The sequence below is a fragment of the Exophiala dermatitidis genome, assembly GCF_000230625.1.
Source record: "Exophiala dermatitidis NIH/UT8656 unplaced genomic scaffold supercont1.6, whole genome shotgun sequence".
In the NCBI taxonomy this organism is placed as follows: Eukaryota; Fungi; Ascomycota; class Eurotiomycetes; order Chaetothyriales; family Herpotrichiellaceae; genus Exophiala; species Exophiala dermatitidis.
Window position 1 is genome coordinate 2,822,017 of NW_008751651.1, and position 11,809 is coordinate 2,833,825.

The 11,809-nt window shown below is 53.5% G+C and overlaps 6 protein-coding genes across 6 annotated transcripts; 4 read left to right on the plus strand and 2 right to left on the minus strand.

The window, feature by feature from the left end:
• Window positions 1-557: 557 nt before the first annotated feature.
• HMPREF1120_07816 (uncharacterized protein) lies at window positions 558-2,390 on the plus strand (the record flags this gene model as incomplete). The annotated part of the gene is made up of 1 exon (XM_009162049.1): window positions 558-2,390. One exon carries the CDS (start codon window positions 558-560, stop codon window positions 2,388-2,390), a length of 1,833 nt encoding a protein of 610 aa, XP_009160297.1.
• HMPREF1120_07817 (uncharacterized protein) lies at window positions 1,464-5,074 on the minus strand. The gene is made up of 2 exons (XM_009162050.1): window positions 4,456-5,074; window positions 1,464-4,405 (listed from the first exon to the last, which is right to left on the minus strand). Exons 1-2 carry the CDS (start codon window positions 4,620-4,622, stop codon window positions 2,617-2,619), a joined length of 1,956 nt encoding a protein of 651 aa, XP_009160298.1. The 5' UTR covers window positions 4,623-5,074; the 3' UTR covers window positions 1,464-2,616.
• On the plus strand, window positions 5,059-5,675 carry HMPREF1120_07818 (uncharacterized protein; the record flags this gene model as incomplete). Its single annotated transcript, XM_009162051.1, has 2 exons — window positions 5,059-5,131; window positions 5,191-5,675. The coding sequence occupies 2 exons, from the start codon at window positions 5,059-5,061 to the stop codon at window positions 5,673-5,675; spliced, it is 558 nt and encodes a 185-aa protein (XP_009160299.1).
• A 1,498-nt stretch (window positions 5,676-7,173) lies between these two features.
• On the plus strand, window positions 7,174-7,978 carry HMPREF1120_07819 (uncharacterized protein; the record flags this gene model as incomplete). Its single annotated transcript, XM_009162052.1, has 2 exons — window positions 7,174-7,284; window positions 7,442-7,978. The coding sequence occupies 2 exons, from the start codon at window positions 7,174-7,176 to the stop codon at window positions 7,976-7,978; spliced, it is 648 nt and encodes a 215-aa protein (XP_009160300.1).
• A 748-nt stretch (window positions 7,979-8,726) lies between these two features.
• Window positions 8,727-9,586, plus strand: HMPREF1120_07820 (uncharacterized protein; the record flags this gene model as incomplete). The annotated part of the gene is made up of 2 exons (XM_009162053.1): window positions 8,727-8,776; window positions 8,839-9,586. The coding sequence occupies 2 exons, from the start codon at window positions 8,727-8,729 to the stop codon at window positions 9,584-9,586; spliced, it is 798 nt and encodes a 265-aa protein (XP_009160301.1).
• Window positions 9,516-11,603, minus strand: HMPREF1120_07821 (uncharacterized protein). The gene has a single exon (XM_009162054.1). It carries the CDS (start codon window positions 11,471-11,473, stop codon window positions 10,217-10,219), a length of 1,257 nt encoding a protein of 418 aa, XP_009160302.1. The 5' UTR covers window positions 11,474-11,603; the 3' UTR covers window positions 9,516-10,216.
• Between the last annotated feature and the right edge of the window lie 206 nt (window positions 11,604-11,809).

An 11,809-nucleotide genomic window follows, 5' to 3' on the forward strand; every position in this document is an offset into this window, starting at 1 on the left:
CTTGTGCTCCTCTACATTTGGCGACGCGTCCTTCTGGCGGTCAATCCTCTCATCTCAGGGAGGTTCTGGACAAAAGTTCCGGTGTTACATGCTCTGGACAACACTCGCCTGTCGGAGGAAGCCGTACGGCTGCCGTCGGTTGCCCTTGAACACCGCGAAGGGGGACTAGATGGACTACTCGTAGAGCTGTAGCATCGGCAGTATAGATCTGTGCGATAACAAAAAGACTGGCACACATTCGAGGTCCCCGTGTTCGAGTTTGTAAGAGGCAAGTTCAAAAAGTGGTGTGCATTTAAAGTTGGTCACCCCGCGGCGCTTGGATTTTTTAAACTTATATTTATTTGCCATTTATTTCCAGCAACTCCAATTGAACGCGTCTCGCGACGACATATTGAATGTGCTACAGTGCGGACGTGATTCTGCGATGCTCACGATGGTAAGAACTTGCAACGTCTTGATGTCTACCTAGATCACGATTTACTGGCCCTCTCCTGTAGAATTGACGCGTTGTCGTGTTCTCTACGGTTGCAACATCTCTCACCACTTGAAGCCTCGCCATGGCGTCCGGCGCTGTTCTGCCGCTGGCTTCTTCTCCCCTTTCATCCCCGCCCCCTTCGCAATCTTTGTCGAAGCAAGACCCTGGCGCGGAGCCGAAAGAATCTTATCGAGAACCGATACAACTCCCTTTTGAATTGGCTCAACATGTGCGAACTTATTATGAGGAAAGTTTGTTTGCACAGGCTTTCAATTTCCTGCTGTCCATTACTGGGAATAGCGCATCCTCCATGAACCGCCAGGCGTCGGTTATGATCCCCCCAGCTTCACACCTTGCTCTTGCAGCCACGCTCTCAGTCCACCCAGTTTTCACCTCGAGGACCAATGCACGAGACAAATGGGAGCAAGCGGCCGCTGCACGCCGGCTGCTTCGCTTGGTCCACACAACCGTCGGTCCGGTCAATGCCAATTTCGCGACGGCCTTCAGCTTTCGGAGGTACGAGGTTCGGTCTTCACGGTATACCGGGACCGACAACGAGTATGGTGATGACGGCGGGAGCCCAGGCGAGCACTCCTCGTCCGAGGATGACCTCAACACCCCATTTGCCGGACCCCAGGCCCTGTGGCTCCGCGCGGAGGACTTCTGGCATGTTGTCGGCTGGGCTTTCAATTGCGCAAGTCTTACCGGCGTACATACTACACGATGGGACTATTACAGCCTTCTCCTGGAATTTATGGTGGACGTACTTGAGACCGATTGGCGTCTTCGCACCAGCGGATCCGATCCGTCTCCCGAAGAGAGTCTAATATGGCAGTACATTGAGCTTGCCGCAGGAGGCCATGCAAGAGCTAGACGGATTCTACGAGCAATCTTTGCGGACGGAGGCACACGGTCAACAAGCGAGTTTCGCGCCATCTTTCCAAACGAGCTTAAGGAGCCCGTGGAGGAGCAAGCCAAGCCTAAGAAGCGAGAGGTCGATGTCGATATTGAACAAGATATCTACGGCGATTACCTCGCTCAGGATGAATCGGACTTATCTGACCCCGAAGATCTGGCTAGTGCCGGCACGCCGGCCGGAACGGCTGCTAGACTTGTGAGACGGACGACGCGCACACGAAACCGCACGCCATCATCGCGGCGACTCACACCCCAGACCAGCACAGGCAGTCTGCGGGATGACATAGACAATAATGGCGACACCTCGGCAGCACCGTCTACGGCATACAAGATGTCAGATCCTACATCATTGGACCTGCGACTCCGGCTGATGCGTCTTCTGGTCGAAGTGTCCTCACACCCGACGCTGACTTCGACCTCGCCCACGACTTTCCCTGACCTGGAAGAACTGCTGACCCTGTTCGTGGAATTCACCAAGCCCCTGCCTCTTCCGGTCTTTGCACGAATCGTCCTTCCTTCGACGGCATCGACGCCGACACCCGCGATTCATCAACAGGCGGACACGGACACCGCAGGCGCGTCGTGGTCGCACATATTCCAGCCACAGACATTGACTTTGTTTTGCGAATCGCTCTTACAACGTATCCTCGAAAACTCGTCGCCGTCTATCCGCTCGCACGTGCTCTTGTCCCAGGACAAACTGGAAAACGAATACCTACCCTTTGCGGCTGGGAGGAATAGCATTGACGCCAACGCTCGCGTCTCCTTGCTGTTGGAATCCCTGACGCGATCCCTGGCATTGTTGGGTGCCTTGGAAAGGACGGAAAAGCTTACCGACGCTGTCAAGAACGGGGTTGAGAGGCGCTTGGGTCGAGTTGTCGACCTAGGCGAAGGGAAAAGGCAAAAGAAGCTTCAGAAGGAAGAGCAGCAGACAGCATGGACATGGTTGGCGGAGAGTGGGGAGAGGATGATCAAGGTGGTCGAGGGACTAACATGATTCAACGAAGCACTTGCAGCGGGATCTAACCGAGCAAAAATTGAGCAGGCCATCCAACACCGTTGATGTGTGCATGATTTTCGAATCTGTGTGCAGAATGCTTCAATTGCAGGCATGAAAGAATGCACACCATCACCGGTGCACCATTGGTAGCAGACCCTTGGTCATCCGTGAGATAGACGTGGATTCCAGTCCACGGTATAAGGCAGGTACATCTGATGGTTTCTCAAGGCGGTGGCCTCGGGCCGATGATCTGTCGCCTTGCTCCTCCGACACCTAGGCCAGGACCGCCCCGATTTTGACTATCACCGCCCATGTACCCATATTGATGCACGTCCCAGGAATGTCCAGGCGCGCTTCCTTCGCCCCTATCGCGTGCTCTGGAGGCCATCGCCTGCTGCTCCTCTTCCCATTCACGCTGGCGTTCACGTTCACGCTCCATCTCACGCTCAAGAAGAGATTTCGAGGCCCAGCCACCTGCTTTGGTGCGTGCCTGCGATTGAATGCGTCGCTCTTGTTCGAGGTCGACTTCGGTCGTGGTGGAATAGTCCTGTGGACGGTGTGAGGCGGCTTGAGGCTGGGCCGGCGGTGGATGGGAGGCAAGGTATCGGTCTGTGCGGTTTGTGCCAGGGGTGTAGGTGGCCGGGTCTGGAAGAGGTCGGCTCGAGGAGCTGGCATTGACACGCGGGGGCTTTGTCGGGGCGCGTTGACTTTCCGAATCTTGAGCCTTTTGCCACTCTTGCTTCAGGTAGTCTCTCTCGGAAATGTCCCAGTCTTCTTCCCGGCTCGTCTGGGGAGCCTGAGGCCTGCTTGGCAAGGGAGGAGCAGGAGGCTCCGGCTCTGACTCTGGCCCAACTTCCGGCACTCGCCTGGCCGTTTGTCTTTGCTGAGCCTTCATTTCCTCCAATTGACGTTCAAGCTCAGCAATCCGTTTGCTTTCGGCAGTCTGCTGCGCGACGAGCGGCTTCGCTGGGGCGGTATCATGGGCGCGGGCTTGTTCGGACTGGTACTGGCTGAGAAACTGGCCGTTCAAGCGGGCGTCACTGGTCGCGCGTTGGCGACTACGTTCCTTTTCCATCCGAGACTCTCGTTCCGCTTGTTCAACGGTTTCCCGCTCACGATCACGCTCATAAGCTCGTTGCTGCCGACGCTGTTCTTCTTGCCGAACTCGTTCCTCTTCTTGTAGTCGCTGCCGCTCTGCCGTCCGCTGTTCTTCTGCTTCGCGCTCTTGTAGTCGGCGCGTCTCTTCGGCCCATCTGCGCTCCTCCTCTAGCCGGGCTTGCTCCTCTTCAGCGGCCTGTTGGGCCCGTAGTCGCCTCTCCTGTTCTTCTGCTTCGCGTTGCTTCCTCTCGGCTTCTTCTTTCAGACGCTTCTCTTTCTCCGCGAGACTCGGCACATTTGGTGCAGGAGAGGTAATCTGCCTTCGGGCTCCAAATGCAACGCCCTGATTGCCTTGGCTCGCTCCACCCATATAGCCATATTGATGTATGTTCCATGCGGGAACTGTCTTGCCCTCGTCGTTTTTGTTGCTCCAACTGCTCACTGTGCCTCCACTGGCCAGGCCTCCTCGGGCAAGATTACTCTTAGTAGGGCTCACCCGGCCTGCGTAGGTTGCGCGGTTTATGCTGTTGAAGGCAAGCGAGGGACTTTCGGCGGCCGTGTTGCTGGTTCCGCGCGGTCTGGTTGCGGTGGTTGTATAGGCAGGCGATCTTGGTCCACTAGATCCGGTGCCCTGAGGGCTCATTGAGGAGGCCTTGCTCTTGGCTCCCAAGGTGGTTGGAAAGACCGAAGGGTTAATTGCATTTGCGGCGCGGCTGAAAGCTGCAATGCATTGTATGACCTGGGCTGGATCCTTGGAATCGTACAGGTCGACGGTAAGGAAGCGGTCATGCGAGGGGAGATTCAAAGGTGGCATCTCGCATGCGCGTAAGAAGTGGGAGATGTTTTCCATTTGGACAAACGGCATGTTTGACTGCTTGTATTTGATCCCGGGGGAGACAGCTAAGTTGACGAGCCTGTAAAGAACATCAGTCTCATGTTCATTGCATGCGCGATATTACCATACTTGCAGAGTGCGACACCGTCTTTGAGCGCGTCCATCAGATCGCCAGGCGGCAGCTTTTCACCCAAGACACTCTCGATCCAAGTGCGCACTTCTTTTGCGGCGCCAGGCGTGTATCGGTCCAGGCGCAACTTGCGCATATCTTGGTCCAGGCTAGTTACGGACGCCATGGTTGCGGTTCCCAAGGTCGTGTCCCGGATGACGACCTCTCAATTGGCGAGAAGCAAGAAACGTAGGTATGCTTGAAGAGTGAAATGCCGACGGCGAGTGTAAGCAGACTAATACGCAACCCAATACCAGCATCTGACTGCGACTTGAACTGTTAGGAACGATACTAGGTACTGTATGGTGGAGGGAGATGGCTGTGCTCGCGTAATGTCGGAGTCGTAAAGGCAGGAAATTGAACCCTCTGCAAGTTGACGTCGGTTTATTAGCCGGCACCGTTACCAGCGCGGCGGCCGTCCGCGTAATGGCAACTTGAACCTCCAACTTGAACTTCAACTTTTGTACATTTGTAGAGTACTGCACTGCAACAACTTGAATGGCTTGAATACTGTGGCCACGGCAACTTATCCTCACATCGGCCAACCCAACAGCAGCAACACGATGGGCGCAGCTAGAGATCTGTGGTTGCGATGGAAGATGCTCAGGTTGCCGTGGAGGAAGAAGTTTTTGATAGGTACGTGCACCTCTAAGCGAGGCGAAGCAAGCAGTGCCAGTGATCTAATGGCTAAGCAGGTCAAGATCTTCACGGGAACCTTTTCTGGGAGTTCAAAGACACTCTCAACCCTGGCCGATGGCGCCGTATGGTGCAGGCCAACCGCCGAACCCATTTTGCGGACGTTCAAGTATCGCCTCAATGGCATCAATGGCTCCGACAAACCCGCCAGGATCCCCCAAGTTTACAGGAACAAGCTGCAGACCTTCAAAGACAAGCCTTGTTAAAACATAATGCTCGATTGGCTGATGCCAGGTGGGCGGCCAAAGCAAAGTACATTGAGACTCCCAAGCCAACAGCGACACCTTTGCTGCGTGGTGATCCAGCCATCGACAGAGCGAATGCTAAATCCGCCCCGGGACACTCGCCTCAACCGGAGAAGACGAAGAGTGCTGTTGAGAGCCCAGCACCTATCCAGCCTTTGAAAAAGGTGAAAGAGACGGGAGCCAATCCCGGAGCTACCTTCCAGCCCGAAGCCTGGGTTCCTGGACGTGCAAAGAGATGATCCGACCCGGTCAGGCTGAATGTTGTACAGAGTCAGATGCAACGGCGACTTTTTGAAGATTGACAAGGCCACCTTGTAGTTGGGACGCTATGCATGCCCATACAACATTGCGACCGGTGCCAGTATGGCCCCTGTGGCTCGTTGCATCGAGGAAAAGTGTGGCTTTGATCTTGTTGTTCTTGACAATACCAAGGCAACACTGTCCGATGTCGAAAGATTCAGCCTCGCTTGACAGTTTGCACTGATTGACTCCGCGCTGTTCGCTGGTCCATTGGGCGCTCCTGGAGGAAGCAGCACAACAACACAGGCCCCTGCGTACGAATACGAGAATGGGTTCATCTTACGGGTTGCCCAGGTGTCGACTTGGGCTTCAGAGACCCTGCCTATCACAATTTTAGGCGAAACTGCTCATCTCCGAAGATGTTTAAGAGGGTGGTCTGCCGCCGGGCGTACCAGACTGACAGATTTCAAAACGGCCAAAGATTTGTGGAACTGGGCGCTTCCAACGAATGCAGAGGTTTCTCCACTGTTTGCCATATTATGCAGCGCCTGCCTGGGAGCTGGGCTGTATGACCTTTCCCATTGCCCGAGGAATTACAAGATGAGGGTTCATGGGATGAGCCTTGTCTTCATGCTTGTTGCCGTGGCACCATCTGCGACCATGAAATTTCGAAATGACCTCATGCGGTTGTGAGTCGGCAAAATGGAGTTGAGCAATGCTAGACGGACTTCCATGCGCTGACAGAATCCATTCCATCCGACATCATCACCGCTTGAATCCATGGACAATCTCGCTGTCTATCATGCTGCTTATTACGAAGCTTTCCGGTTGGAAAGACGTGCAGCCTACTGCCTCTCCGTGATTCCTGTTATCTCACTGGCTCAATATCCAATCGGCCGATATTTTTGCGCAGATTACGAACGAAAGTATCACCCTATATCATCTTGCTTCTGTATCTGGACACTGGCTTGACGCCGCCGATGCCTGACACTGCAAGCAGGAGGAACACCATAGCCTTGTGCCAATCAACAAGCGATGCATAAACTCCATTTGCTCGAATACGCCATCTGTACCTATTGCGTCAACCGAAATGTCCCCGAGTATAGTTGTACTAATTGGTCGCTTCGAATAAGACGGATACTCCATCGCCCACAAGCCATCTGGAACGCCTTGCGCCCCTTTCAAGTTGTTGTCCGTATCATGAACATTGTGTACACTAGCTTACCTGAAAGAGTCTGTGGTGAGGGTAAGTTAGTGAATTCTCTTCGGCTACCCTTCCTAGCCTGTGCAGCATCGAGTGCTTGTCACTTAACCCTCACCCTGGTCATGATTTATACACCTGCCGATCTCCCACCCACTCCGTGCTTCCTACTTCTGTTCTCTCAATCCTGTCTTGTCATCTCCCAAGACTCTCAGATGTTCCTCTACTTTCTCATCATCGCGTACGTCCTCTTCCCGCGCCAATATCCCTCCCTCTTGGGGCTTCGCGTCAGAAACATGGAGGCCATCACTGAGAAGACAATGAATTCACTCTTCGGTCCGACAATGACTAGAGTGCGATCCCCTCCTTCCGGATTCAAAGGTGATCCAGAGTTAGGAGTCGCTTTTGTAAGTGAAGACCCACCTTGCTATTGAGGCGAAGGACCGCAGGCGATCTGCACACCAGATCGACCGATTTACCCAGTTGAACATTCCTTGCACCAGACACAACACACATCCTTCTTCGCTTACTTGTCCGCTCGATTGTATCTGACTGCCTATACAGTACTACTGCTCTGAGAAACCCTGCGACAGCATCTGGGGCGTCTACTGGAAGGATTTCGGAGAGCAACCCCGCGAGCTCATGACCCTCCCGCAGCACCAGGCCCTTGCCACTGCAGAAGTTTGTACCAAGTGCGCCTGGTATGTGCATATGCAGAAAACCTTAGAGAATGTCTCCCAGAACATCGCCAAGGCAACACCTGCGTTGTACAAGACTGGGGAGTTCCTCACGGACGACGAAATCGACCGGATCTACTTGAAGAAACTTGGCGAGTACGAGGCCAAGAAGAAATCCGGAGTCGTTGATTATTTCCCATTCTCGGGCTTCTGGGACGGTCCTATGGAGGATCAGTACCGCAGAGCTTGGGTCCCACAGAGCCGCAAACACCTCCGCAAACCAGTTCCATTGGGCAACAGAAAGTGGGCCGCCGAGGACAAGGGTGGCAAAGGCAGCACCGACACAGAGCTTGAGCCAGAACTGGACGAAGACTGGGATGTGATTGAGCATCGCGAAGCAGAGGAAACATGGCAGGTGTTGTAACCAACGTGCCAGCGAAGCCGTTCAAGGTCAGACGATCGTCAGTTGGGACACAACAGAGATTCTGGCAAGGTCAAGGAGTTTGCAACGAGAAGATGTTCTTGCAAACAGCTAGGCTCAAAAGGAGCAAACAAGCTTCATACCCGAGAGGCAGTGAAACTGTCCATAGCATGATAGCCTCCAGACAGTGAGAACAAACAGAGGCGCTCTCCAACACAATGAAATTGCTTTTGTAACGACGATGATAGCACTAAATCATTCCTCTGACCGGTCATAAGATGGGTGGGCTTTCGGGAACAAGTAACCTGTTTTCTTATGCTTTGCCACAGTGTGAATGACGTTGCTACTGCACCCTGTCGAAGGATGATTGCTTGTCTGTACTCCTAGAGAGAATGCATAAAACCCTGCTAACCTGAGGATTCCCGCACGGTAATCGGGAGCAGGTCTCGGAGCCTGTCATCTTGAGATCCCGCCTCCAACAATACGAAATATCAGGGCATGCAGCCTTGCCCCTGACTATACCGACGTCAACAGCCTCGCACGGAACGAGTTTATCCGATGTGCGACCGCAGCTGGGACCCAGGAAGGTTTGCCGAAAATTGAACGCTGATGGCCCTGCAGTGCCAGTGCTTCATCTGCACGCTCCCACCCATACTATACCAGGTACTACAAGTACAGGACATAAACCCGCCCCAACCTTGATCTGCGAACCTTGAGAAGACTCTCAAGCAGGGTCAATTCTGCCGCAAAGATGGCCGTGCAAGGGACAGAACAGGTGATCAACAGAGATCCCGCCTTGTTGTACGTTTTCTGTTTTGGATGCCGCCGATTTGACCATGCCGCAACTCACACATTGAGAATAGCTACTGGATCCTGCTTCCTATCACGATTGTTATGATCCTTACTGGTGTGCTTCGCCATTATGCCACTGTCCTCCTTGCCAGCCCTCCTAAACCGCCCGCTACTCTCGTCGAGTCTCGTGAGCGACAAGCGCTACTTCGGGGAGTGAACTTGCGAAACAACGCCCCAGCGGCCATAACCACCTCGTCATTCAACGCGCGGAAAGAGTACCTCATCGATGCATACAAGAAAGGCATATTCCTCAAGGGCGGAGCAGAGTCCCGAGGACAGGCGGCGCCAAATCCAATGTCTGACCCGGCCGCAATGGAGGGGATGATGGGCATGATGAAGGGAAATATGGCCATGATGATTCCACAGACCCTCATTATGTCTTGGATCAATGCCTTCTTTGCCGGCTTTGTCATCCTGAAGTTGCCATTTCCTCTCACCATTCGGTTCAAGTCGATGCTACAGTCCGGAGTCATGACTCGAGATCTAGATGTCAGATGGGTCTCGAGCTTGTCTTGGTACTTCCTATGTTTGTTCGGCTTGCAGAGCGTGTTCATTTTCATCCTGGGGAATGAGAACGCAGCCAGCCAGATGGCCCAGCAAGTGGCTCAAATGAATCCTGGGGCCAACGCCAATCCATTCGGCCCTGGTCAAGAGCCCGACAAGATGTTTCAAGCGGAAGCGGAGAATTTGGAGGTACTCGAGCATTGGAGTGTCCTAGATGGTGCTGAAGATAGGTTGTTACAGATCTATGCTAGCTAGGTCAATGTACGCTGGCAAGTAACAGTACACCTTTGGCGTCGGGCGAGAGTATGGCGTCGACATTTGGGAGACAAGGCTCTGAACCTCCAAGCATGGAAGACACGAGCTTTACTTTGAGAGTGACGAGCCCAGGTCCATTGCCTCCGTATTCTTAGAGAGCCTCTGTTCACTCCTGCGATGTTCCAGAGCCCCACGATTCAGCGATGCTACGGAACCTGCCTGTTTGAATTCAGTGTCGAAGCGGACTTGATTTACATGAACAAGAAGCATCGGCTCTGCCCTGCGGTTTGCTTCGGACAATGGCAGGTTCCTCCCATTCCGGATTAGAACTAACCGGCGCCCCAGGAGCTGGTTTCGTGGACCTCAATCTGCAACGGCGGCAGCTCCCATGGTCCGGAATTGGCATCTTGGTCCACCGTCACAGGCCTCGAATAAGGAATCCTGAGGCCTCCATTGGGAGGACGCCAAATAAACAATCTTTACATGCTGCGGTCCAAGCCGGGCTTCAAACAAGACAATATTGACGCTGAATTCTTTCAAGGGGTATCGCTCACAACAAATCCAAGTATGTGCTGTACACCTGATTTACATCAATTGGGCCTCGTTCGGGAGGCAAGGCAATAGACTGGTTCAAAGAGTCTTGTCGAGCGCCTCTGCCAACTTGTCCACTTCCGCGTCCTTCTTCAATGGAACGTTCAGATCTTCCACTTCTTCGTCCTGCTTGACGAGCTTCTCTCTTTCTTCCTCTTCCTCTTCTTCCTCCTCGGCCTCTTCGCCTTCTTCCTCCACCTCGCTGTCTTCTCCCTCCAGCTCATCCAGATCGTCTAGACCCCAGTGGTCCACGGGATCGTCATGCTTGCCTCCCTCATCCTGTCGATCGCTCAGAAGGCTAGCCAAAGCCTCCACTGATGGATCATCTTCCTCGAACTTGTTGCCATTCAGTTCCACTCGCCGCAGTTTGGGAAGACCATCCTGAGCAGCTTGTAGGAGAGCTTTGAGACCAGCCGGATGAATATCGTTGTACTGCAACCTGAGAATCTCGATGGCTTTATTGTTACCCGAGGTGAGCGCCTCAAAAACCTTGGTTGCACCTCTCCCGCCCAGCAGATCATCGCCAACGCCCAGTTCCTTCAATCCAGACCAGCCCTTGATGGCTTTTGCCAGAGCCTGGGCTCCCTTGAGTGTAAATGTATTGTCTTGCATGTCGAGGACCTCAAGGTTACTGCAGATGGATAAACCCGAGGAAATCAGGTGCGAGATACCCTCTGGCCGGATACCGTTCTGCGTCATTTTGACACTCTTGATGCCAGTTTTGTGTGCCTCGTATGCCTTTGCCCACGCCGCCATGCTGCCATTTTCCAACCGATTCCTGCCGCAGACGATGCTCTCCAGATACGGGACATCCTTGCCTTCTTTTCTAGCGGAATCTTTTCGCTCGGCCAGTGTCACCAATGCTTCGGCGATCGACGTTCCCGCAATGGGGCCCATGCCATTATTGTTCAAGATAAGATGCTTTAGCGGGGTGTGTTTGGACAGAAAATCGACTAGAGGTTCCTTGGTATTGAGTCCGAAGGCATTATCGCTCAGATCGATCGTGTGTAGGTTGGGACATTCCAACAAGGCGGTCAGCAGGGACGAAAGAGCAGGAGGGATTTCCTCGAGTAGTCTGGACGTGAAGATATCGTGCAGATCGGCGCTCTCCAGAGTCGACTTGGAGGCTAATATGGGAGCGAGCGCGGCACACGCGGCCACGCCCAGCGTGTTTCCCGAAAGGTCGATGTGGGTGACCGTGGACGATTCAATAAGTGGCTGAATGTGCTTTTCGATGTCTTCTTTGGTGTCGAGTTTTAATCCGCGGCCTGCGAGCGAGAACTTGGTACCCTCCATGATGCGCAACTGTCTTTGAAAGTGTCCAACGAAGGTATGAATCTGTCTATGCAACTTTCGAGAAGGGGTGTCAACAGAAGTTGCGAAGGCAAATGTTTATTATGCCCTTTACATGCGCATGAAATTCGGAGAGGGACCGCAGCGCAGCCTTCCCTCGTTCTCGCTGCCTTTTGCCACTAGAGCGGCATCACTATTTTCCCAAGAGGAGTTGACAGAGTACAACCACTGGCCTTATGTCATTCAAGTACATCTACAGTGTTGTGTCCGGCCACGAGTGTCCCTGCGCTGGTTACCGACGCAACTTCGATGTCAACTCTGATTGCATTGGAAGTTTCT